A 27170-nucleotide genomic window follows, 5' to 3' on the forward strand; every position below is an offset into this window, starting at 1 on the left:
AGCAACACTGATTGACAATAAATGCACATTTGTGGCCTGCTGGAGGTCATTTTGCAGGGCTCTGGAAGTGCACCTCCTTGCACAAAGGCGGAGGTAGCGGTCCTGCTGCTGGGTTGTTGCCCTCCTACGGCCTCCTCCACATCTCCTGATGTACTGGCCTGTCTCCTGGTAGCGCCTCCATGCTCTGGACACTGCGCTGACAGACACAGCAAACCTTTTTGCCACAGCTCGCATTGATGTGCCATCCTGTATGAACTGCACTACCTGAGCCACTTGTGTGGGTTGTAGACTCCGTCTCATGCTACCACTAGAGTGAAAGCACCGCCAGCATTCAAAAGTGACCAAAACATCAGCCAGGAAGCATAGGAACTGAGAAGTGGTCACCACCTGCAGAACCATTCCTTTATTGGGGGTGTCTTGCTAATTGCCTATAATTTCCACCTTTTGTCTATTCCATTTGCACAACAGCATGTGAAATTTATTGTCAATCAGTGTTGCTTCCTAAGTGGACAGTTTGATTTCACAGAAGTGTGATTGACTTGGAGTTACATTGTGTTGTTTAAGTGTTCCCTTTATTTTTTTGAGCAGTGTATTTTGTTTAACACTTTTTGGGTTACTACATGATTCCATGTGTGTTATTTCATAGTTTGTCTTCACTATTATTCTACAATGTAGAAAATAGTAAAATGATATAAAACCCTTGAGTAGGTGTGTCCAAACTTTTGACTGGTAATATGTGTGCATATATAAATAAAAACACTCCAGGAAGAGTAGCTGCTGCTTTCACAACAGCTAATGGGGGAAAAAAAGTATGAATGTATGTACTTGTAAGTCGCTCTGGATAAGAGCGTCTGCTAAATGACTTAAATGTAAATGTAAAAATCCTAATAAAATCCCAACCATTCTCAGTGTTGAGGATTCCACAATAACTGTAGTTATTCCACAATAACTACACAATGACGCACACAGAAGACATTGTACAAATCCCCCTTTTAATTTTGATTTCATTATATAAATACACATTTACAGATCATTTGTCCATGAGACATGATGAAGAATGAATGACAATGGAAACATTGACAAAACTACAATCAATCATTTCAGTGGCAGAGTCCTCATATTACCCTGTGTCCTATAAGAGAGAGATGAGATGGAGACGTCATTGCCCCCTACACTCAGGGCAGACAGATACACACTACCTGTCTGTCTGCTACTGTAGAACAGCGCCATGGTGGCCTAGCCAGTTAGGACAGCCTGCCTACCTCTGTCAACCAGTTGCCCAGCCCCCTGGGAGGACCATGTTGGCTAGTCTAGTCTCTTCCCAATTGTCAACTTGTTTTAATTTTACATTTTTTTTTTTTTAAAACAGCTCTTTTGGTTTGACATAAATAAAAAATAGACAATGTACACTATGTATATGGGGTTGATTCTTAAAACATTTTCCATTCAACAAAGGTTCTCAAAACAACCTTATTACAATGTTATTTGCATGTGACACACATAGTGATTATTATTTACAGCAGATAAGGATCACCAGAGTAAATAAAAGGTATTTCTCCTCTCTGAGCCCTGGGGCTAGATACTGCACTTATGTTGAAATGCATCCGATTTACTATGGTTTTCGAAAACACATGACCAAAAAAAAATAAAAAAATAAAAAAATAAAAAAATCAGGAGGGTTTTGGCTATTAACTTAGTGAAATGAAGCGGAGAAAAGTGGCATAAATTCCAGTAAGAAATTGAAGCTACTGAAATCATTTCTATGAAAACTCAGGAAAAAAAACATCCAAAGCTACAAAACGCTTGACATCATTTGATGACATGATTTTAGTTTAGTCTAACTTTAGGGTTGTTCTTCAGCCAATACACAAGGTGGTTAACACCATGTACCAGCCCCTCTTTAGGAAACACAGAATGCCCTTTTCAAATGACAAACCACAAAGAAACTGGGAGGGGATGACTGACTGACCACAGCACTAGATGAACAAACCAAACGACTTTGTACAATGCTCTACACACACCCCCCCCACTGGGACTGACTGACTCACAATAACAATGTGGCACCCATTCGCTTCACTTTTTCACTATTCTGATTACAGTACATTTGAGAAAGCGCCGACTCTGCACCCCCAGGGTCATAAAGAGAGCTGTACTAAAGTACAAACGGCTGGTTGTGTGATCTGTACAGACCCTAACCCTGCTGTGTGACACTGCATCATCTCATCACAGAGCCCGTACTGTAGAAAGGAGTGAACGGGAGAACTAATGCCTAGTTGTAAATAGTAGACATGTGCATCTTTAGCCCATAAAATACTCAACATGCCTCAGTCCACCAAAACCCCATGGAAAACACCCTGGTGTGTTATTTCATCAAAGTCAAATCAACATCTGAAAAGTCTCAAAATCATTGGTGATGGGATCTCTCTGTAGGCAGTACAGAGAACATAATTGTCCCTCTAGAATGTGGCATAGAGTGCACTTAGTGGCTGGGTCAAACACAGATCCCTACAGTACATACCACCTGTATCTCCATGTCACAACAGACTATGAGAACGCAAAGCAAAACCACCATTTGAGATGGGAGACGTTTGATAATAATTGGGTTGCAGTCAGCTAGCTGTTTCTATCTGTCAGTTCCATCGAATACAGAGAGAAGTGTGCTGACTGTTTCAGTAAGCAGTGCTGGTTGGCTGGACCCATACGATAGCTGACAGTCCATCAGAAATGACCATTTACCCAATTCACAGGTTGCAAAAGTGCATAGACGACCCACATGCATACACCTCAAAAAGGGGCAATCCTCTCAGGTTGGCTCTAGTGGCATGAGGAGAAACTGGTGACTACTGAACGCATGGAGTTAGTAGCATGTAGTTTGGCTTTGGTCTAACTAACATAACTGTGACATCAATTAGCAATTAAATAAAGCAGCCAACACATTTTTCTGTTAAATGCAGAATTTTCCCACAGCACATTTTCACTGTTCTCGAATGTTGGCCCCACTTTTGGGTCTCATTCAGGTGGAGGTGGAGACCCTTGGTTGTGCAGCATTCTGTAAGTGCACCTGGCTGGAGCTGGGGGTATCACTGACAGGGGTAAGATGGTAGTGGTGGCTGTAGTAGAGGGGTATGTATGTGCCAGTGTTGTACAGTAGGGGCATGCAGATCAAACTTAACACATGCACATCCTCTGATCCATGCTTTAGTCTCTGGGAGGTCGAAGGTTTGAGTCAGGCTATTTAAAACCCAAAACTCAGACTGAACATGAAAAGAGTCTCCAATCCCAGAGCTCTGACAGAGACGAGAGTCCAAGAGGGAGAAAGAGAGCGGGGGAGAGGGGTTAGACGAGGGAGGATTGAAACAGAGGGACACATTGGAGTGATAGGAGAGAGTTTGTTCTAATCCTCAGTTTGGTAGATAGACATATCAAGTCATAAGGAGTCCTGGTCTCTTGGCAGCGTGCCGCTCATGTCCATTTGGTTGGACCTTTGCCACAGTATGGGGGGGTTGACTGGCACTGGTGAGTCCTGGCTGTGGTAACGGCTGGCCTGGCTGGCTGCTCCAGGGTGGGGCCCTCGGGGGGCCGTGCCCACCTAAGGGGAGGGCTCCAGCGGGTAGACGGGGCTGGGAGGGGAGGGTCATTGCTGGGGCTTGGAGGTGGGCTGACTGGCTGCAGGCTGGGAGGTCTCTGGAACCTCGACGGTGATGGAATGCGGCTGGATCACGATAGGGGCACGCGGACCTGCAGGAAGACAAGGGACTGGGTCAGATTCACTAGAAAAAAATAACCCTCAATAGAGAAAAGGACCGTTGACACCATGCCTTCAGAAAGTATTCATACCGCATGACTTACTCCACATGGATATTTTACAGCCTAAATTCAAAATGGAATAGATTGTTTTGTTTTTTCCCCCCTCACCCATCTACACACAATACCCCATAATGAAAACATGCTTAGACATCTTGGCAAATTTATTGAAAATCAAATACAGAAATATCTCATTTACATAAGTATTCACACCCCTGAGTCAATACCTTGTAGAAGCACCTTTGGCAGGATCACAGCTGTGAGTCTTTCTGGCTAAGTCTTTAAGAGCTTTCCACTACTGGATTGTAGGTATCAGTATTTTGTCTCCCCCATACCCCAACTTCTTATCTTGCCAAATTTTTAAGGAGTTTTGTTTACACACCTCTTTGACCGTATATACACTGCTCAAAAAAATAAAGGGAACACTAAAATAACACATTCTAGATCTGAATGAATGAAATATTCTTAAATACTTTTTTCTTTACATAGTTGAATGTGCTGACAACAAAATCACACTAAAATTATCAATGGAAATCAAATTTATCAACCCATGGAGGTCTGGATTTGGAGTCACACTCAAAATTAAAGTGGAAAACCACACTACAGGCTGATCCAACTTTGATGTAATGTCCTTAAAACAAGTCAAAATGAGGCTCAGTAGTGTGTGTGGCCTCCACGTGCCTGTATGACCTCCCTACAACGCCTGGGCACGCTCCTGATGAGGTGGCGGATGTTCTCCTGAGGGATCTCCTCCCAGACCTGGACTAAAGCATCCGCCAACTCCTGGACAATCTGTGGTGCAACGTGGCGTTGGTGGATGGAGCGAGACATGATGTCCCAGATGTGCTCAATTGGATTCAGGTCTGGGGAACAGGCGGGCCAGTCCATAGCATCAATGCCTTCCTCTTGCAGGAACTGCTGACACACTCCAGCCACATGAGGTCTAGCATTAGGAGGAACCCAGGGCTAACCGCAGGAGGGCTGTGTGGCCCCCCAAAGAAATGCCACCCCACACTATGACTGACCCACCGCCAAACCGGTCATGCTGGAGGATGTTGCAGGCAGCAGAACGTTCTCCACGGCGTCTCCAGACTCTGTCACGTGCTCAGTGTGAACCTGCTTTCATCTGTGAAGAGCACAGGGCGCCAGTGGCGAATTTGCTAATCTTGGTGTTCTCTGGCAAATGCCAAACGTCCTGCACGGTGTTGGGCTGTAAGCACAACCCCCACCTGTGGATGTCGGGCCCTCATACCACCCTCATGGAGTCTGTTTCTGACCGTTTGAGCAGACACATGCACATTTGTGGCCTGCTGGAGGTCATTTTGCAGGGCTCTGGCAGTGCTCCTCCTACTCCTCCTTGCACAAAGGCGGAGGTAGCGGTCCTGCTGCTGGGTTGTTGCCCTCCTACGGCCTCCTCCACGTCTGCTGATGTACTGGCCTGTCTCCTGGTAGCGCCTCCATGCTCTGGACACTACGCTGACAGACACTGCAAACCTTCTTGCCACAGCTCGCATTGATGTGCCATCCTGGGTGAGCTGCACTACCTGAGCCACTTGTGTGGGTTGTCGCCCACTTGTGTGCGTCTCATGCTACCACTAGAGTGAAAGCACCGCCAGCATTCAAAAGTGACCAAAACATCAGCCAGGAAGCATAGGAACTGACAAGTGGTCTGTGGACACCACCTGCAGAACCACTCCTTTATTGGGGGTGTCTTGCTAATTGCCTATAATTTCCACCTTTTGTCTATTCCATTTGCACAACAGCATGTGAAATTTATTGTCAATCAGTGTTGCTTCCTAAGTGGACAGTTTGATTTCACAGAAGTGTGATTGACTTGGAGTTACATTGTGTTGTTTAAGTGTTCCCTTTATTTTTTTGAGCAGTGTATTATTTTCAAAATTCTTCAAGCTCTGTCAAATTGGTTGTTGATCATTACTAGAAAACCATTTTCAGATCTTGCCAGATTTTCAAGTAGATTTAAGTGAAAACTAACTTGGCCACTCGGGAACATTCACTGACTTCTTGCTAAGCAACTCCAGTGTAAATTTGGCCATGTGTTTTAGGTTATTGTCCTGCTGAAAGGTGAATTCATCTCCCTGCGTCTGGTGGAAAGCAGACAACCAGGTTTTCCTCTAGGATATTTCCTGTGCTTAACTTCATTCCATTTATTATTTTTTTCTAATCACAGCCATTAAGATCTGTAACTGATATAAAGTCACCATTGGCCTCATGGTGAAATCTCTAAGCGGTTTCCTTCCTCTCCAGCAACTGAGTTAGGAAGTACGTCTGTATCTTTGTAGTGTATCTTTATTTTTACCCATGTACCAATAGGTTCCCTTCTTTGCGAGGCATTGGAAAAGTCCCCTGGTCTTTGTGGTTGAATCTGTGTTTGAAATTCACTGCTCGACTGAGGGACCTTACAGATAATTTTATGTGTGGGGTATGTAGATGATGTAGTCATTCAAAAATCATATTATTGCACACACAGTCCATGCAACGTATTATGTGAATTGTTAAGCAAATGTCTACTCCTGAACTTATTTAGACTTGCCATAAGAAAGGGGTTGAATACTTAAGACATTTCAGATTTCAGATTTTAATGAATTTGTAAAAATTCCAATAAACATAATTCCACTTTGATATTATGGGGTATTGTCTACTGGCAGTGACAAAACAAATATACATGTAATGTATTTTAAATTCAGCCTATAACTCAACAATATGTGAGGTGTGTGAATACTTTCTGAAAGCTCTGTATGTTAGCTATATGCCCCACTCTATACTAATGGAGTGAGTAAAGGACTATGCTACATATCCTGTAAAATAATTCTCTATTGTTTGTATAATACTAAAAAGGTCAAATTCTGAAGTCAAATGAATAACCAACAGGCATGTACAGACAGGTAACAACAATGATCACAATGACCTTCAAATGACAATGACTTTGTAAACATCAAATTACATATCAGGGTTCTGTAGATTTAGGCTAATGACATGATGCCAATGAGAAATCAAACAGGAATATCAGTACAGGTTGTGGTTCACGCAGACTGTACAAGCCAAAGGTCTGTGACTACAGTAAAACTTCCTCCCAAAACAGTAAAGCAGCTAGGCTGAGGCTACAAGGGCAAAGACTTGGCTGCCAGGTACACACAGAGTATTTACCAGCTGGATCTACACAACAGCTCTGTAAACACTGTTGACTGGAAGCTTCCAATCCTCATTAGCTTTGCAGCAATAAATCCTGTTATCAAAAAAGTGAACTCTTCTGAAATACAGAGATCAAAATCCAGCAAGTCATGTTTTATGATTATTGTTTTGTTAATGCACCGTCTTATACAATTGTATCTTGTACTAGTTTGTCATGATTTAGGCTACTTGCGCAGTGAAAATGTTAAATAAAAAGTTCAAAATGTTTGCAAGTAATAGCCTGTTGTATCTCAGATACAACTGACAAGGGAATGTATTATTAGTAGAAGGCATGACCTCAAGTTGGGCCCTTGTTTTACTGTCCTCATGTGTAACCTGCCCTGAAGTGTTGAAACCCCACAAGGGTCATGTTCAGTAGGTGGGAAAACGTTTTGAAACAAGGAAGTGCTACCTGAGCATGTTTTCCATTGCAAAACGTTTTGCTACGGTGCGCCCTACTGAACATAACCAAGTGTGTATCAGGAACCTACCTGCCCTCCCCTGGCGAGGCTCATCCACACTGTCACTGTCCTTAGAGGACACCATCCAAAACGCAGCATAGAGGAAGAGCACAGAGCATGGCTTTGAAAGCACTTCTACTATTAGTGGTAGACTACTACCCTTACTATATCAGATTACAGTATAATGCAATGATAGTAATGATTCACTACTATCCCAACATCATTATATAGCCATTGTCTCTCAAAGCTTCAAGCTATCGCTCTGGTATAGCTAAAGAGAGAACCATAGACTGACATGTCAACAGGTGTCATGGTGTTGAACAAACAGACCACTAACAGACAGGACCACTAACAGACAGGTGCTGAGGAAGTAGGTGTGAGGTGAGATGACAAAAACATATGGCTGGATGTGACAGGACAGCAGTGGTCCGTCTAGGTCTATGGGGCATTGGTCTCAACAGTGCACTGGACACACACCTGTACCTAGTCCCTACCACTTCCACAGGTGACAGTGGAACCCCACGAACAAACTTTCAAAATAATAGTACCCAGTGGGTATCATGATATCATGGTATATTCCAGACTATCCAGGTACTCTAAACCCACGTCTTTCATGGAAACACTACTAATGTTCTTAACCTAAAGTGGTAGGCACCTGACTGACATACTAGAATGTTCTGTAATTCCCTGGGAGTTAACCTACAGCCTGTAGGTTAATGAAGGCATGTCCTATGAGGTTAGTTTCAACCCTGCTTCAGTGACAAGTGAAAAAACCCTCCACCACCAAGGTTAGTCTATCACCACCTCCACCAAGGTTAGTCCATCACCACCACCTCCACCAAGGTTAGTCCATCACCACCACCTCCACCAAGGTTAGTCCATCACCACCACCTCCACCAAGGTTAGTCCATCACCACCACCTCCACCAAGGTTAGTCCATCACCACCACCTCCACCAAGGTTAGTCCATCACCACCACCTCCACCAAGGTTAGTCCATCACCACCACCTCCACCAAGGTTAGTCCATCACCACCACCTCCACCAAGGTTAGTCCATCACCACCACCTCCATCACAGTTAGTCCATCACAGTTAGTCCATCACAGTTAGTCCATCACAGTTAGTCCATCACAGTTAGTCCATCACAGTTAGTCCATCACAGTTAGTCCATCACAGTTAGTCCATCACAGTTAGTCCATCACAGTTAGTCCATCACAGTTAGTCCATCACAGTTAGTCCATCACAGTTAGTCCATCACCTCCACCAAGGTTAGTCCATCACCACCACCAAGGTTAGTCCATCACCACCACCAAGGTTAGTCCATCACCACCACCAAGGTTAGTCCATCACCACCACCAAGGTTAGTCCATCACCACCACCAAGGTTAGTCCATCACCACCACCAAGGTTAGTCCATCACCACCACCAAGGTTAGTCCATCACCACCACCAAGGTTAGTCCATCACCACCACCAAGGTTAGTCCATCACCACCACCAAGGTTAGTCCATCACCACCACCAAGGTTAGTCCATCACCACCACCAAGGTTAGTCCATCACCACCACCAAGGTTAGTCCATCACCACCACCAAGGTTAGTCCATCACCACCACCAAGGTTAGTCCATCACCACCACCAAGGTTAGTCCATCACCACCACCAAGGTTAGTCCATCACCCCCACCAAGGTTAGTCCATCACCCCCACCAAGGTTAGTCCATCACCCCCACCAAGGTTAGTCCATCACCGCCACCAAGGTTAGTCCATCACCGCCACCAAGGTTAGTCCATCACCGCCACCAAGGTTAGTCCATCACCGCCACCAAGGTTAGTCCATCACCGTCACCAGGGTTAGTCCATCACCGCCACCAGGGTTAGTCCATCACCGCCACCAGGGTTAGTCCATCACCACCTCCGCCACCAAGGTTAGTCCATCACCACCACCAAGGTTAGTCCATCACCACCACCAAGGTTAGTCCATCACCACCACCAAGGTTAGTCCATCACCCCCACCAAGGTTAGTCCATCACCGCCACCAAGGTTAGTCCATCACCGCCACCAAGGTTAGTCCATCACCGCCACCAAGGTCAGTCCATCACCGTCACCAAGGTTAGTCCATCACCGTCACCAAGGTTAGTCCATCACCGCCACCAGGGTTAGTCCATCACCACCTCCGCCACCAAGGTTAGTCCATCACCACCTCCGCCACCAAGGTTAGTCCATCACCACCTCCACCACCAAGGTTAGTCCATCACCACCTCCACCACCAAGGTTAGTCCATCACCATCACCAAGGTTAGTCCATCACCACCACCAAGGTTAGTCCATCACCACCACCAAGGTTAGTCCATCACCATCACCACCACCAAGGTTAGTCCATCACCATCACCACCACCAAGGTTAGTCCATCACCACCTCCACCACCAAGGTTAGTCCATCACCACCTCCACCACCAAGGTTAGTCCATCACCACCTCCACCACCAAGGTTAGTCCATCACCACCTCCACCACCAAGGTTAGTCCATCACCACCTCCACCACCAAGGTTAGTCCATCACCACCACCAAGGTTAGTCCATCACCACCACCAAGGTTAGTCCACCTCCACCACCAAGGTTAGTCCACCTCCACCACCAAGGTTAGTCCACCTCCACCACCAAGGTTAGTCCACCTCCACCACCAAGGTTAGTCCACCTCCACCACCAAGGTTAGTCCACCTCCACCACCAAGGTTAGTCCACCTCCACCACCAAGGTTAGTCCACCTCCACCACCAAGGTTAGTCCACCTCCACCACCAAGGTTAGTCCACCTCCACCACCAAGGTTAGTCCACCTCCACCACCAAGGTTAGTCCATCACCACCTCCACCACCACCAAGGTTAGTCCATCACCACCTCCACCACCACCAAGGTTAGTCCATCACCACCTCCACCACCACCAAGGTTAGTCCATCACCACCTCCACCACCACCAAGGTTAGTCCATCACCACCTCCACCACCACCAAGGTTAGTCCATCACCACCTCCACCACCACCAAGGTTAGTCCATCACCACCTCCACCACCACCAAGGTTAGTCCACCTCCACCACCAAGGTTAGTCCACCTCCACCACCAAGGTTAGTCCACCTCCACCACCAAGGTTAGTCCACCTCCACCACCAAGGTTAGTCCACCTCCACCACCAAGGTTAGTCCACCTCCACCACCAAGGTTAGTCCACCTCCACCACCAAGGTTAGTCCACCTCCACCACCAAGGTTAGTCCATCACCACCTCCACCACCACCAAGGTTAGTCCATCACCACCTCCACCACCACCAAGGTTAGTCCATCACCACCTCCACCACCACCAAGGTTAGTCCATCACCACCTCCACCACCACCAAGGTTAGTCCATCACCACCTCCACCACCACCAAGGTTAGTCCATCACCACCTCCACCACCACCAAGGTTAGTCCATCACCACCTCCACCAAGGTTAGTCCATCACCACCTCCACCACCACCAAGGTTAGTCCATCACCACCTCCACCAAGGTTAGTCCATCACCACCTCCACCACCACCAAGGTTAGTCCATCACCACCACCACCACCACCACGGTTAGTCCATCACCACCACCACCACCAAGGTTAGTCCATCACCACCACCACCACCAAGGTTAGTCCATCACCACCACCACCACCAAGGTTAGTCCATCACCACCACCAAGGTTAGTCCATCACCACCACCACCACCAAGGTTAGTCCATCACCACCACCAAGGTTAGTCCATCACCACCACCAAGGTTAGTCCTTCACCACCACCAAGGTTAGTCCATCACCACCACCAAGGTTAGTCCATCACCACCACCAAGGTTAGTCCATCACCACCACCAAGGTTAGTCCATCACCACCACCAAGGTTAGTCCATCACCACCACCAAGGTTAGTCCATCACCACCACCAAGGTTAGTCCATCACCACCACCAAGGTTAGTCCATCACCACCACCAAGGTTAGTCCACCACCACCACCAAGGTTAGTCCACCACCACCACCAAGGTTAGTCCATCACCACCACCAAGGTTAGTCCATCACCACCACCACCACCAAGGTTAGTCCATCACCACCACCACCACCAAGGTTAGTCCATCACCACCACCAAGGTTAGTCCATCACCACCACCAAGGTTAGTCCATCACCACCACCAAGGTTAGTCCATCACCACCACCAAGGTTAGTCCATCACCACCACCAAGGTTAGTCCATCACCACCACCAAGGTTAGTCCATCACCACCACCAAGGTTAGTCCATCACCACCACCTCCACCAAGGTTAGTCCATCACCACCTCCACCACAGTTAGTCCATCACCACCTCCACCACAGTTAGTCCATCACCACCTCCACCACAGTTAGTCCATCACCACCTCCACCACAGTTAGTCCATCACCACCTCCACCACAGTTAGTCCATCACCACCTCCACCACAGTTAGTCCATCACCACCTCCACCACAGTTAGTCCATCACCACCTCCATCACAGTTAGTCCATCACCACCTCCATCACAGTTAGTCCATCACCACCTCCATCACAGTTAGTCCATCACCACCTCCATCACAGTTAGTCCATCACAGTTAGTCCATCACAGTTAGTCCATCACAGTTAGTCCATCACAGTTAGTCCATCACCTCCATCACAGTTAGTCCATCACCTCCATCACAGTTAGTCCATCACCTCCATCACAGTTAGTCCATCACCTCCATCACAGTTAGTCCATCACCTCCATCACAGTTAGTCCATCACCTCCATCACAGTTAGTCCATCACCTCCATCACAGTTAGTCCATCACCTCCATCACAGTTAGTCCATCACCTCCATCACAGTTAGTCCATCACCACCACCAAGGTTAGTCCACCACCACCACCAAGGTTAGTCCACCACCACCAAGGTTAGTCCACCACCACCAAGGTTAGTCCACCACCACCAAGGTTAGTCCACCACCACCAAGGTTAGTCCACCACCACCAAGGTTAGTCTACCACCACCAAGGTTAGTCTACCACCACCAAGGTTAGTCTACCACCACCAAGGTTAGTCTACCACCACCAAGGTTAGTCTACCACCACCAAGGTTAGTCTATCACCACCAAGGTTAGTCTATCACCACCAAGGTTAGTCTATCACCACCACTATGAAGGGCGAGTATGAATCAGAGAAATAGAATGACTCATTATAGTCTGAATACTGTGCCAACACTTTAGCTGCTGAACCCACACTGGACTGGCTCAGCCAAGCGGTCAGCTACCTCTACGTCAGGCCCCAGGGGGATCCCAGGGTTGTGTTAGCTTATGACAAAAAGGGACTGTGCTTTTAGAATATGGCTCTGTCCTGCACATACCCACAGGCTAGGTGTTCAACTAACCAGCCTGACATTTCATTGATGTTTCATATAAATAGACTGCTACTGTTTATTGAAGGCAGCTAATGTGTTGTGGGTTGAGTGAATACTTGGCTGCTGTGGGGCCCTGTGTTGCCTAAGGGCTGGATTCAATCCGTATAGTGGAATTGAAGGTAATTTCCGATTGAGCCGACATATGCAGCGTTTAACGTGAACGCAGTCTCCTTGCGGAAAATGCCGTATAGCTTGATTTAAATGTAAAGGCAATGTTCCTGCAGAGACTGCATTCACGTTAAAATGTCTAAATCAATCACAACTGACCTTTACATTTTAACGCGGATCTTCCGGATTGAATCCAGCCCTAAGTGCCACTGTGTTCTTGCTGTTAAGGTAAATGGGATACTGGGCAGAGATTAGGCTATATCTAATTACCATTTACTAGGCCTAATTAATAAAGAGATGACATCCACTTTATAACCAAGGCAGTAAATAGTTACTGCAGATACATTCATGATGGACCAAACACAATCAAAATACTTCGCAATTAATTCACTGAAATTGTTATGAAACGGTTGCAGAGACATTATATACAAGGCAAGCTCATGTGGCCATGCTGAAAATATTTTGAAGTAACAGCCATGACATCATGCAACACTGACAGGCAAACAGAATGGATGGTTAGTGAGCCAGTCGAACTACCAAACAGCAGAACATGGTACAAAGGCACCATGTGTCACTACGAACTAATTCAGTACGGTGAAACGGGTTGGTCTGGGGCATAACGGATGGACAACACCATGCAGATGGGATGAGTACATCAGGCAGACGGGGGGGCTTACGAGTCATTTAGACTCCGGCAGCGTTTCGCCTGGGTTCTCAGCAGCCACTGGACTGGTCGGGTTGTCACCTACTGGACTGGCAGGGCCTAGGCTGATGGCAGGGCCTAGGCTGATGGCAGGGCCTAGGCTGATGGCAGGGCCTAGGCTGATGGCAGGGCCTAGGCTGATGGCAGGGCCTAGGCTGATGGCAGGGCCTAGGCTGATGCTCTCAGCCACAGGGCTCGATACAGCTATAGGTACGGCTACAGGTATGGGCTGGACAATGATTACCGTGTCACCTGGTAGATGGAAACACAAAAGTACAGAAACACCACTCTGTCAGAACAAAATGAACCTGTCCTGCTCATTGGGCCAGAGTATACTGATGTGTTATCCCCATACCGCCCTGGGGTTGTTAGCTTGTCATGTCCTGTTTAGCTTTCAGGTACTGTAAATGAAGCACAGTTCCTGTTTTTGTTAGGTTATTCATGTCACCTAGGTATTCGCCTAAACATTCAAATATATCTCTGAAACCAATAGTAAATTACAATGCACCATAATTTCATAACTTCTTATACTGATAGTGCGACTGGTGTGACAGGAATTTGGGCTTAGGGTCCTGACTATAGGGTCACCATGGTCGCTGATCACTCTGACAAGGCATTTAGAAGTCTAGTCCTTGGGACTGTCTGCTATTGAGTTATCTGAGCTCTCCTGCTGCCGTGTTAACAGGCAACATTTTTTATTTTTTTTACCATTATTTTACCAGGTAAGTTGACTGAGAACACGTTCTCATTTGCAGCAACGACCTGGGGAATAGTTACAGGGGAGAGGAGGGGGATGAATGAGCCAATTGTAAACTGGGGATTATTAGGTGACCATGATGGTTTGAGGGCCAGATTGGGAATTTAGCCAGGACACCTCCCACACCCCTACTCTTACGATAAGTGCCATGGGATCTTTAATGACCTCAGTCAGGACACCCGTTTAACGTCCCATCCGAAAGACGGCACCCTACACAGGGCAGTGTCCCCAATCACTGCCCTGGTGCATTGGGATTTTTTTTTTTTTTTTTTTTTAGAACAGAGGAAAGAGTGCCTCCTACTGGCCCTCCAACACCACTTCCAGCAGCATCTGGTCTCCCATCCAGGGACAGACCAGGACCAACCCTGCTTAGCTTCAGAAGAAAGCCAGCAGTGGTATGCAGGGTGTTATGATGCTGGCTGAGTCAAGGAACTCCGAGTCATGTCCTCAGACCAACCAGTCAAGGACACGACACAGGAGGCGGAGGCAGACAATACAGTCCCGTCAGATCTGAGGATGTGCTATTAATCTCCCTCATCTCACTTCTGTCCCAGCCCCTGTCCCTGTTCTGACCTGCACTGAGGACCACGGATGGTAGAGGGTAAAACAAAGCTTCTTGTTGAGTTTGAAATGTTGGAAGAAAAGAAACACTTGACATTTCTAACGGTTAATGTGTACGTTATTGTACACTACATCAATAGCTTTCACACAGAAAGCTGACCTGCAGAAATACCAAACAACATTTCATTAGCGTTTTGTATCCTTGTGGTAAAGGAGGATTGTGATACATATGAGCCAGCACTCTCATTCACAGTGTGTGTGAGCTATAAATACATGCACTTTTAACTGTTCTGTTTCATTAAGGTAATCTATGGGCTAGCCTTCAGCCTCAACCTCTAGAGCAGGATCAGGTGCTGTAGACCGGGAGTTCTGCCTAGTAGAGCTAGACACTGACGCTTCTCTCCTCACCCCCCCCCCCCCCCCCCCCCCATCTCTGTTTGGCAGCTCTAGCCCCATCTGTGCTCTGCGGTTTCCCCGCCTCTCCTCCCTCTAATCTCCTTCTCTCCGGCTCCTATGCTCTGAAAGGAAGTGACAGCGTTAATTCAGGCTGAAAAACCGACATCTGCGAGGCTGCCTGCCGCTGAGGTACAGTGGAGGGGCCAAGGACTCAGGAGAAGGGCCAACACAGAAGGACAGGGACCGAGGGGCATACTGCATTTAAATCGGCTACCTTCCTCATGACCTCTAGTCCAACTATAGCATAGAGTCTATACTATACATGCGCAGCACCACGCTCTCAGTCCCCAGCCCACCTACTGGTGCCCCAAACATTCTCCCATACACTACCCACCATCAAACCAAAATCCCCCCTCCACTCTCATACCCTACCCCCCTCCCATAATGCCCCCCCCCATGTCCCCTTCCCAGCGTGCTCTCACCTCCGTCCGTCTCAGCTTTGATCTGGGCCTCCAGGTCCTCTGGGTCCACATACTGGTAGTGATCATCCTCCTCTGGCGGCTTGCACTTCCCGCAGCAGAAACAGCAGCAGCAGCAGCAACAGCAGCAGGAGAAGACTGTGCAGCACACGGCCATGGTCTGCAGCACAAGGACATAACACAAACACACAGCAGTCAGGACAGCCACCCGCCGTCATCCTGCTCCCATGAGAACCTCTACATATCTGGCCTCAGATCTACAGGGTGGCCCAGTGAGAGAAGCTAGTGGATGCTAGCAGCAAAGACCTCCTGGCTCAGACAGTGGCTTTGCCCTCAGGGCTCTCTGCTTTTCAATGCTACATATCAAATGTAATATGTGTGGTGCGCTTAATAATCCTATTGCACTGTGCTTTCTAGGGTATAAATAAGTGCGGCGGTTTTGTTTCTTTGTAGATGAAAGCAGAGTGAGGTTTGTGAGACAGTCACTGGATCGTCCCCTCTGCATCTCAACCACTCTACTTACTGTTCTCTACTCAGCATCAAAGGCCTCACATCTCAGAGTGACTGAGCACAACTACACAGTTCTAAATAAAGACTGCTTTGCACCTGACGCCACCGGTCTAACTGACAAACAGAAAAACACAGTACACTGACAGGTTCAGAGGGAGGTATAACTATGACACCTTTCAAAGCAATAATACAATTCACTCAAGTCTTCAATTAATAGACTGTCAATGCACTCCCACCACAAGATAGAAGGGTGTCTAATGAATGGAGTAGACATAGTAATGTCTTATACAGTGCGATGAGTGTATGAATGACGTGGCTGTGAAAGCAATCCAGTCAATACGTCATCACAGACAGAGACAGTAGGCTGGGACTCAGGATGGGTTAATCCCCCCACTGTCAGAGGCTACTGCAGTCCTGACTACACCCAGGATAACCTGTCCACAGAGGGTAATGGTCACCTGAGTACTCAATCTATTACACTGTTAGACTAAAAGGTGGTTTTAGAGGGGTTATGCGGTATTCTCTCTCACCTTAAACCACCACTTGGACATGAGGAAGTAGTATTTGACGCTCTCCTCTCCAAACTGCTCAGACACATAGAGACCCATGGAGCCGTACTCGTCGTAGATCCTCCTCTTGCCATCATCGTTCAGGATGGAGTTGGCGTTGTTGATCTCTTTAAACTTATCTGCAGCCTCCGGGTTGTCTGGGTTCTTGTCTGGGTGGTACTTCAACGCTAGTTTCCTGTAAATGGATGGATGGACAGATGGATGAATTCATTCATCTTAGTCCACGCCGTCACATATGAATGAAACGAAACTGAATCCTATAAAGAGCTTATAACTCATTAAAAGGTGAGAATCAAAGATGGCAGCAGTAGCCGCAGCAGCAGTATTAACCCCCCCCCCCCCCCCCATCATCATGCTTTGTTAGTCGACTAGGGACTTTACATTGCATTATGTTAGTAATCAATATAATCTACACTGTGTGTATTTGTGTGATTATTATTATTTCTGTGCGGTCAATGACGTTCAGAATGAGACTGATGAGGTAATAATAATTAATAATTGACTGTTATTGAGGTAAGAGATATTTATATCATTAGAGTTTAAGTCGGGGATAGCAACTCGTTAAATAACTTTTCCCGTGGTGCCCCAAGACTGCTAATGAGTTAATTGTTACATGATTAATTTAATCACGTAATAATTAATCATAGTTCATTTGATCAAATAACAGTCATCACATTAAATGGTAGTCACACCACAACAGTGTGTTACCTGTAAGCTCTCTTGATATCATCCGCGGAAGCTCCTTTCTCCAGGCCTAGCACCTTGTACAGGCTTTCCCCTGTGGTAGACATCTTCCTCTGGGGGCCTGGCCGATTTGGCTCTGCTGTGCCTGGTCCTGCGCCTGCCGTGGCCATGGCTGAAGTCTGGAAAGATACACACAGTCACACAGGAGGTTAGCACTGAGTCACACACACACACACAGGTGTGGCACTGAGTATGTTGTCACTGAAGCAACAGAGACATACACCCTGAAGTATTTAAAAGGCCTGCTCTTAAATCTTAAAATTGTTTTTCAAAACAAGTAACTACGTGTGTATAAGGGCTGATTCCAAATAGTCAACTGGTTGATTATTTGGTCGATAGTCTGTTGGTTGACAGATGTGTGTCAAGCAGTCCCAGTATAAACAGTGCATTTGAAAAGTACTCAGACCCCTTGACTTTTTCCACATTTTATTACATTACAGCCTTATTCTAAAATAGATTTCTTTTTAATTACACACACACACAATTGACAAAGCAGAAATGGGTTTTTAGAATTTATTTTAAAAAGTGTTTTATTTATTACATAAGTATCCCTTTGCTATGAGACTTGAAATTGATCTCAGGTACATCCTGTTTCCATTGATCATCCTTGAGATGTTTCTACAACTTCATTGGAGTCCACCTGTGGTAAATTCAATTGATTGGACATGATTTGGAAAGGCACACACCTGTCTATATAAGGTCCCACGGTTGACAGTGTATGCACAAAAACCAAGCCATGAGGAAATGTACGTAGAGCTAAGAGACAGGATTGTGTCGAGGCACACATCTGGGGAAGGGTACCAAATATTTTTTGCAGCATTGAAGGTCCCCAAGAATAGTGGCCTCCATCGTTCTTAAATGGAAGAAGTTTGGAACCACCAAGACTCTTCATAGAGTTGGCCGCCCGGCCAAACTGAGCAATCAAGGGAGATAGGTTCTTGGCCACCTCCTTGACCAAGCCCTGATGGTCCTTCTGACAGCTCCAGAGTTCATCTGTGGAGATGGTTGTACTTCTGGAAGGTTCTCCCATCTCTGCAGCACTCCACCAAATCAGGCCTTTATGGTAGATCGGCCAGACGGAAGCCACTCCTCACTAAAAGGCACATGACAGCCCACTTGGTGATTGCCAAAAGGCACCTAAAGGACTCCCAGACCATGAGAAACAAGATTCTCATGTCTGATGAAACCAAGATTGAGCTCTTTGGCCAGAATGCCAAGCGTCATGTCTGGCACCATCCCTACAGTGAAGCATGGTTGGCAGCATCATGCTGTGGGGATGTTTTTCAGCAGCAGGGACTGGAACACTAGTCAGGAGAGGGAAAAATGAACAGAGCAAAGTAGAGATCCTTGATGAAAACCTGCGCCACAGGGCTCAGGACCTCAGACTGGGGCGAAGGTTCACCTTCCAACAGGACAATGACCCTAAGTACACAGCCAAGACGTCCCGAAGCCACTCCTGCGCTAAGTCTTTGAATGTCCTCGAGTGGCCCACCCAGAGCCCGGGCTTGAACCCAATCAAACATCTCTGGAGAGACCTGTGCAGCGATGCTCCCCATCCAAACAGAGCTTGAGAGGATCTGCAGAGAAGAATGGAAAAAACTTTGCAAACATTTCTTTGTCATTATGGGTTACTTTGTGTAGATTGATGAGAAAAAAAAAAAAACATTTTTAGAATAAGTCTGTAACGTAACAAAACGTGGAAAAAGTCAAGGGGTCTGAAGCTCTAGGAAGGGTCTTGGTGGTTCCAAACGTATTCCATTTAATAATGATGGAGGCCACTATGTTCTTGGGGACCTTCAATGCTGCAGAAATGTTTTTGTACCCTTCCCCAGATCTGTGCCTCGACACAATCCTGTCTCGGAGCTCTACGAACAATTCCTTTGACCTCATGGCTAGGTTTTTGCTCTGACATGCATTGTCAACTGTGGGACCTTATATAGACAGGTGTCTGCCTTTCCAACTTATGTCCGATCAATTGAAGTTACCTCAGGTGGATTCCAATCAAGATGTAGAAACATCTCAAAGATGATCAATGGAAACAGGATGCACCATAGCATCGGAATACTTTCATAAATAAGGGATCTGTTTTTTTATTTTTAATACATTTGCAAAAATGTCTAAAAACATATTTTCACCTAGTCATTATGGAGTATTGTGTGTAGATTGATGAGAAAAAAAATGCAATGTAATCAATTTTAGAAGGCTGTAACGAATGCACTGTATGTAAAGGTTGGGCCTACACAAAACCCCTACAGATCATTTATAACCACAATACACTATTGACAACTAGGCCAGGCACAGATTCATTTGGGATTAAGCTCCAAGACTGAGTAGTAAAGTGCAGCAGCATGGCAAACATGAATAATGAAATACATAAACTGTAGAGGCTCTATCTGAAATACATTTGATTAAAACAAAGCCTAACAGAAGGCAGCAGGGAAACTCTCAACACCCCACAGAACACCACATTCTGCTGAGCAGGACATTAGCCCTGCTGTGGCACACACACACACCACATTCAGCCACGCACACGGTGACTACTAATGTCCTGGGGAGGCTTGAGCTAAAGGCGATTACATTGATCTCACACAGATCAACATGGGGCAATCTTAGACTGGCTGTGGCCTGGAGACTTCCCTGAACAGCCAGCACAGCCCAGAGACAGGCAGGGAGAGGCTTAGGAGGTGGTTTGGGCTGGGGGGGGGGGCCTTTTTCTATAGGTTGTTGTGAGGGGAAACAGTAAATGGTGGTACAAGGCTACAAGTAATAGCAGAATAGCAGTAAACTAAGCTTACCCCATTGATTCCCTTAAAGCTGGTGGTGCCCCAACACTGAAAAGGCGGTCTGTTTGTAATCACCTTTGTTCTACATTGGAACTGGTCAGTAGCCAAGTCAAGGGTTTCCAACTGCTTAACAACAACCACACTTCCAAAGCTTGGATAACCAGAGACATTTAGCCAGCAAAGCTTGTTTCCATGAATTACATCTGCTATCTGGCCTGTCTGTATGCCATTCACTAAAGCTGCAGCTCCAATGTTCCACTGGCTCAGGTGGAACCTACTGGACCTACTGAAGCCCAGTGTTTCCTATTTTTTTCAGCAGCAGTGGCAGACTTAGCAGGGGGCTTCCTGCAGGGGTGTTGGGTGGGGGCTTCTTGCTTGGGGGCGGATGGGGTCTTCCTGGGGCATACATCTACAGTGACGTCCACGATTGAAATGCATATGGGGTAAACACTGGAGGCCTAAGCTAATGGTCTCCTGTGCATTGCAGTAGGGTTGGGCGGTACCCAGATTTTCATACCATCCTTCTCTCATCTCAGGATTTGCGGTATTACCGGTTAAATACACAAGTGGGGGCCAAAAAAAAGAAAAAGCCCAATTGGCATCTATTACCAGAATGCTGTCAAAATTAGCACAATTAATAGTCAATTTCCATGGAGGCTGCTAAGCTAAATATGCTAACAAGCACAAAACGGGAAAAACACTAAATTGCAAAGACAGGCAATCCAGCTCATAAGTTACAGATAGGTAGGACCTACCAAATGTCATTTTTGGTGAGTTTGGACTGTGAACTAGAGACATTGACCAAATGAACAAGGCTTTGACGCATACTTGTCTGAAGGAAGAACAGTACCGTCTCTGGTGCGGCAAGTGTACACGCTGTGTCTGTGTGGAATCTGGAGTCGCTATGGCAACAGGCCTGCCTGCTCTGCTTGGAGAATATGGAGAAGGAAAAAAAACGCAAGAAAATCCAGATAGCAGTGGCAGCTGTACAGATAACTGATCCAAAGGGCTTTGACTTTTCAAACACAGCAGAAAGCTAACATGGCCCCCTCTGTGGCGCAGCGGTCTAAGGCCGCTGTGACACAGGCTGGGATCGAACCCAGGGCTTTAGTGACCATGAGTCGGCGCACAATTGGCCCAGCGTCATCTAGGTTAGGGTTTGGCCAGCCGGGATTTCCTTGTACCACTACCAATTCGAAATTAGGGAGAAAAATGGGTAAAAGTACCGTAATTTCTGGACTATTAAGCGCACCTGAATATAAGCCGCACCCACTGAATTTAAAAAAAAAAACATGTATTTTGTACATAAATAAGCAGCACATGTCTATAAGCCGCAGGTGCCTACCGGTACATTGAAACAAATGAACTTTACACAGCCTTTAAACGAAACACGGCTTGTAACAAAAATGTAAAAAATAGCAGTAAACAGTAGCCTACCAAGAAAGTCATTAGTCACTATCTTCCTTCTGTGCACTGAAGTCATCTCCTTCGGTGTCGGAGTTGAATAGCCTCAGAATTGCTTCATCCGATGTTGGATCATTTTCATTGTTGCTCTCGTCACTTTCATCCGGAGGCAAATTCCCCGCTGAGCTCATGCTGCCCTCTTCAACCCGTTGATGATAGTAGATTTTTTGACAATGCTCCACGCTGTCAGGACCCACTGGCAGACTTGACCATAAGTCGCTCTTCACATGCGGCCCATTTTAGTGAAGGATTTCTCCCCACTTGTCATCCAAGCCTCATTTTCTAGTTCGGGCCATCTGCTTTTCTTCCCTCTGAAAGCTTTTGTTGTCTTTTTGCACTGAGTCAGTTCCTCACACTGCTGTTTCCAACGTCTTATCATCGACTCATTAAGGCCAAGCTCCCGTGCAGCAGCTCCATTTCCTTTTCCAACAGCCAGATCGATCGCCTTCAACTTGAAAGCTGCATCATATGCATTTCTCCGTGTCTTTGCCATGATGAGGGTGACAAAATGACTACCGTAATCAGAATGATGGGAAGTTTGAGCGCGCTCGATTTACGTCACATGTGACGGTGCTCAGTTTTTTGGCGGCATGAATCTTGTGAAAAAAATCCATAAATTAGCCGCGTCATTGTATAAGCCGCGAGGTTCAAAGCGTGGGAAAAAGTAGCGGCTTATAGTCCGGAAATTGCGGTACCACAAAAAAAATATACAATTTTAAAGAAAACAAAAATAGTAACACTATACGATGCCCCTTCTCATTAATTCAGCCACTTAGATAACACGAACCCTAAATATAATTTGCTAGTTAACACAGAATTCTGCGTTTTTCACACAGAAAAATAAGAATGCGTAATAAATATCTGGCTGTGTTTTGTAAACGCAGATTTAAAATGCTTCTTACTGTAATTTCTGCTTGGCCTCAGACAATTTTTTTGCTTCAGTTGCACTTCTCCACTCAGATGAGAATTCACCAATTGGCATTCAATCAGCAGACAGCGCTCTGACTGATGTGGAGCTACTTTTCTCTGGTAAAAATGCACAATTAACTTTAAGCAAAACATTAATAAAATGTAGTTGGCTACATTCCTTCTATGGCAAACATTATAAAAACATTGGCCACGCATCCCTTTTGCTGTCACGTGTGCTCCCTCTCCAGCCTCTGGGTCACCAGGCTGCTCATTATGGTGCACACCCGTCACCATCGTTATGCGCACCGTAAGACTCACCTGGACTCCATCACTTTCGCTGATTACATATACATACATACATACATACATACAACTCCCTTTGGTTCCTTCCCCAGGCGTCATTGTTTCTGTTTCCTGCTGTGTGCTGTTATTGTTTCTTGTTTTGTATTATGTTCCTTTTATTTTATTAAAACACTCACTCCCTGAACTTGCTTCCAGACTCTCAGCGCACATCATTAGTGTAAGCTCATTTACTTATGTGGCTGCCAGCCAAATAGCGTTGCACTTCTGTTGTCATCTGATGAAAATGAAGTTATTTTCTACCGAATGTGTTGCACTAACGTATTTTCTGTGAAGGAAAACTGTAGTTGCATGATCACTCTATTGAAGAAAAAATAAGTTACTTTCAATATAAAACACGACCCGTCAATAAACAGCTGGAATCTCCTGCTCCCGTTTTTGTTGTACCATTTACAAACAAACAGGCAAAAAGCTAGTTTAGCTTTAAAAAATAATAAAAACATACAAAAATTGAACCACACCGCCTCTCCTCTTTCTAAAGATTTAATTTAACTGTACTGGAAATAAGAATATGTATAGGTGTGTAAGTAGTATTTTTTTTTGTTCTCTCTTTCAAATATAAAACTCTTATTAGATTTTTGAATTTAATGTAATATCTTACTTTGTCTATAACTGTTCTGTACATTTTATGTGGACCCCAGGATGAGTAGCTGCTGCATGTGCAGTAGCTAATGGGGATCCTAAAACTAAACTAAACTCTCTCCCAGAACTATGCCAAGCCTCTCCCATAGGCCTAGAAACTTGTGGAGTGGCCCAGCATCTTCATCATGAGACCCATAGAAAATAATAGCAACATATATTTTCAAAAGCACTCACGTCTCGTGTTCATATTTCACAACCTCCATGGGCTTTTGAAGTTTCCTATACGTGAGCTTAATAACAGGCCTACACTTGATTTACATTGCATGCTAAATGTTTCTAATCAGTGATAGATGTGCAAACGAATTGATGAGCTATACCACCAACTTATTTGCCCAGCCACAGAACTAATCCAATATAGCCTACAGATGGAGATTCAGTGAAACAAAATCACATTGATTGATTAAAGACAAGTATTTTGGTCAGGAGTAGGCCTAGGCTACTAAGTGACTGAAGAGAAAAATACTCAACTTATTTCAGCATGATAAATGGTAGAGCAATTAACATTCAGTTCTCTGGCAACAGCGCTGGTGGACACTCCTACAGTAAGCATGCCAATTGCACACGCCCTCACAACTTGAGACACCTGTGGCATTGCGTTGTGTGACAAAATTACACATTTTAGTGTCGCCTTTTGTTGTACCCAGTTGTGTGATGATCATGCTGTTTAAATCAGCTTCTTGATATGCCACACCTGTCAGGTAGATGGATTATCTTGGCAAAGGAAAAATGCTCACTAACAGCAATGTGAACAAATGTGCGCACAAAATTTGACAGAAATAAGCTTTTTGCGCTTAGGGAAAACTTCTGGGATCTTTTCTTTCAGTTCATGAAACCAAACTTTACATGTTTACGTTTTTGTTCAGTGTACAAACAGTCTGTCAGAGATGGAAAGATCAACCAAATTTCCAGCACAGACACTAACACTATGTGACAGCCAAAAATGCCTATTGTCAGTACTGGGCTAAATTAAGTATTTTGTATTTCTATGTAATCCTCGTTTCTCACAGAAAGGCTATTTTTGGCTGCCTTTTGCAAGTGATTTGAGAGACGTTGCTTCAAAGTACTTTTATTCTGAAGTAGCTGTCATCTCAGGGATCTCAGGGATGACAGCTACTTCAGAGGAAAACGTCCAGCCTACTTTATTACATGGTCAACGGAAAAGGATCGTATCTGGTTTTATTTGCCACCATAAACGTTATTGGCAGCTACCTAATTAAAATTTGATATAAAACAAAATAAAAGTCGAGGCCGCCTATACCATTGCTACAATGTTAGGCATGCTTCAGTGTGGCATAAGGACAACTCTATGAGCAAGAAGACAAGTAGGCCTAACTAGCAGGACAGACAGTTATGGCATAGCAACATCTGATCTACACCCCTGCTCATAAACAACAGAGTATAAACTAAGCCTAACCATTTTTAAACCTAAAAACTGCCAGGTGCTACAAACAGTTAATATTTTTTTTTTTGACAATCAATGACTAATATGTAAAATATCACACCATGATTTTGCTATGACAGCTCACCTTTGACCTGAACCTTTGCAGCCACTACAGCTGGGCAAATAGGGATATTGATGTCATAAGGGTAAAATATCTACATTAAACATCAACACTGACCTATACCAACATACAGTGCATTTGGAAAGTATTCAGACCCCTTGGCTTTTTCCACATTTTGTTATGTTACAGCCTTATTCTAAAATTGATTTAGAAAAAAATAATCCACCTACAAACAATACCCCAATAATGACAAAACAAAAACAGGTTTAGACATTTTTTCAATTTTATGGAAATAAACAATAACATAAGTATTCAGACCCTTTACTCAGTACTTTGTTGAAGCACCTTTCGCAGCGATTACAGCCTTGAGTCTTCAAATCATATTTTATTGGTCACATACACATCGTTAGCAGATGTGAATGCGAGTGTAGCGAAATGCTTGTGCTTCTAGTTCCGACCGTGCAGTAATATCTAACAAGTAATCGAACAATTTCACAACTACCTTATACACACAAGTGTAAAGGAATGAATAAGAATATGTACAAATAAATAAATGGATGAGCGATGGCCAAACGGCATTGAGTACAGTATATACATGAGATGAGTAATGTAGGGTATGTAAACATTATATAAAGTGGCATTGTTTAAAGTGACACATTTATTACATCCAATTTTTTATTATTAAAGTGGCTAGAGATTTGAGTCAGTATGTTGGCAGCAGCCACTCAATGTTAGTGATGGCTGTTTAACAGTGATGGCCTTGAGATAAAAGCTGTTTTTCAGTCTCTCGGTCCCAGCTTTGATGCACCTGTACTGACCTCGCCTTCTGGATGATAGCGGGGTGAACAGGCAGTGGCTCGGGTGGTTGTTGTCCTTGATTATATTTTTGGCCTTCCTGTGACATCGGGTGGTGTATGTGTCCTGGAGTGCAGGTAGTTTGCCCAGTGATGCCTTGTGCAGACCTCACTACCCGCTGGAGAGCCTTGCGGTTGTGGGCGGAGCAGTTGCCGTACCAGGCGGCGATACAGCCCGACAGGATACTCTCAATTGTGCATCTGTAAAGGTTTGTGAGTGTTTTTGGTGACAAGCCAAATTTCTTCAGCCTCCTGAGGTTGAAGAGGCGCTGTAACTTTCCACCTTCTCCACTACTGTCCCGTCGATGTGGATAGGGGGGGTACTCCCTCTGCTGTTTCCTGAAGTCCACGATCATCTCCTTTGTTTTGTTGACATTGAGTGTGAGGTTATTTTCCTGACACCACACTCCGAGGGCCCTCACCTCCTCCCTGTAGGCCGTCTCGTCGTTGTTGGTAATCAAGCCTACCACTATAGTGTCGTCTGCAAACTTGATGATTGAGTTGGAGGCGTGCATGGCCACGCAGTCATGGGTGAAGAGGGAGTACAGGAGAGGGCTGAAAACGCACCCATGTGGCAGTGTTGAGGATCAGCGGGGTGGAGATGTTGTTACCTACCCTCACCACCTGGGGGCAGCCCATCAGAAAGTCCAGGACCCAGTTGCACTGGGTGGGGTCGAGACCCAGGGTCTCAAGCTTAATGACGAGTTGGGAGGGTACTATGTTGTTAAATGCTGAACTGTAATCGATGAACAGCATTCCTACATAGGTATTCCTCTTGTCCAGATGGGTTAGGGCTGTGTGCAGTGTGATTGCGTCGTCTGTGGACCTATTGGGGCGGTAAGCAAATTGGAGTGGGTCTAGGGTGTCAGATAGGGTGGAGGTGATACGATCCTTGACTAGACTCTCAAAGCACTTCATGATGACGGAAGTGAGTGCTACGGGGCTATAGTCGTTTAGCTCAGTTACCTT

At 45.5% G+C, this 27170-nt stretch overlaps 1 protein-coding gene across 3 annotated transcripts in view; it reads right to left on the bottom strand.

Annotated features, from left to right (window-relative positions):
* Positions 1 to 3648: 3648 nt before the first annotated feature.
* Positions 3649 to 27170, bottom strand: part of LOC129825151 (dnaJ homolog subfamily C member 5-like) — a 28822-nt gene continuing 5300 nt past the window's right edge. Inside the window, exons 2-7 of one of the 3 annotated variants that reach the window (XM_055885002.1) lie at positions 17652 to 17806; positions 16905 to 17118; positions 15868 to 16024; positions 13646 to 13923; positions 7485 to 7524; positions 3653 to 3738 (exon numbers count right to left, since the gene is read on the bottom strand). In XM_055885002.1, coding sequence (XP_055740977.1) covers positions 13649 to 13923; positions 15868 to 16024; positions 16905 to 17118; positions 17652 to 17797 — 792 coding nt within the window. In that variant the 5' untranslated portion in view covers positions 17798 to 17806 and the 3' untranslated portion in view covers positions 3653 to 3738; positions 7485 to 7524; positions 13646 to 13648. Of the gene's footprint in view, positions 3739 to 6380; positions 7525 to 13645; positions 13924 to 15867; positions 16025 to 16904; positions 17119 to 17651; positions 17807 to 27170 lie in introns of those variants that run through there. The other 2 variants (XM_055885004.1, XM_055885003.1) reach the window with 2 other exon arrangements.

Source organism: Salvelinus fontinalis, chromosome 27 (assembly GCF_029448725.1).
Source record: "Salvelinus fontinalis isolate EN_2023a chromosome 27, ASM2944872v1, whole genome shotgun sequence".
Classification (NCBI taxonomy): domain Eukaryota; kingdom Metazoa; phylum Chordata; class Actinopteri; order Salmoniformes; family Salmonidae; genus Salvelinus; species Salvelinus fontinalis.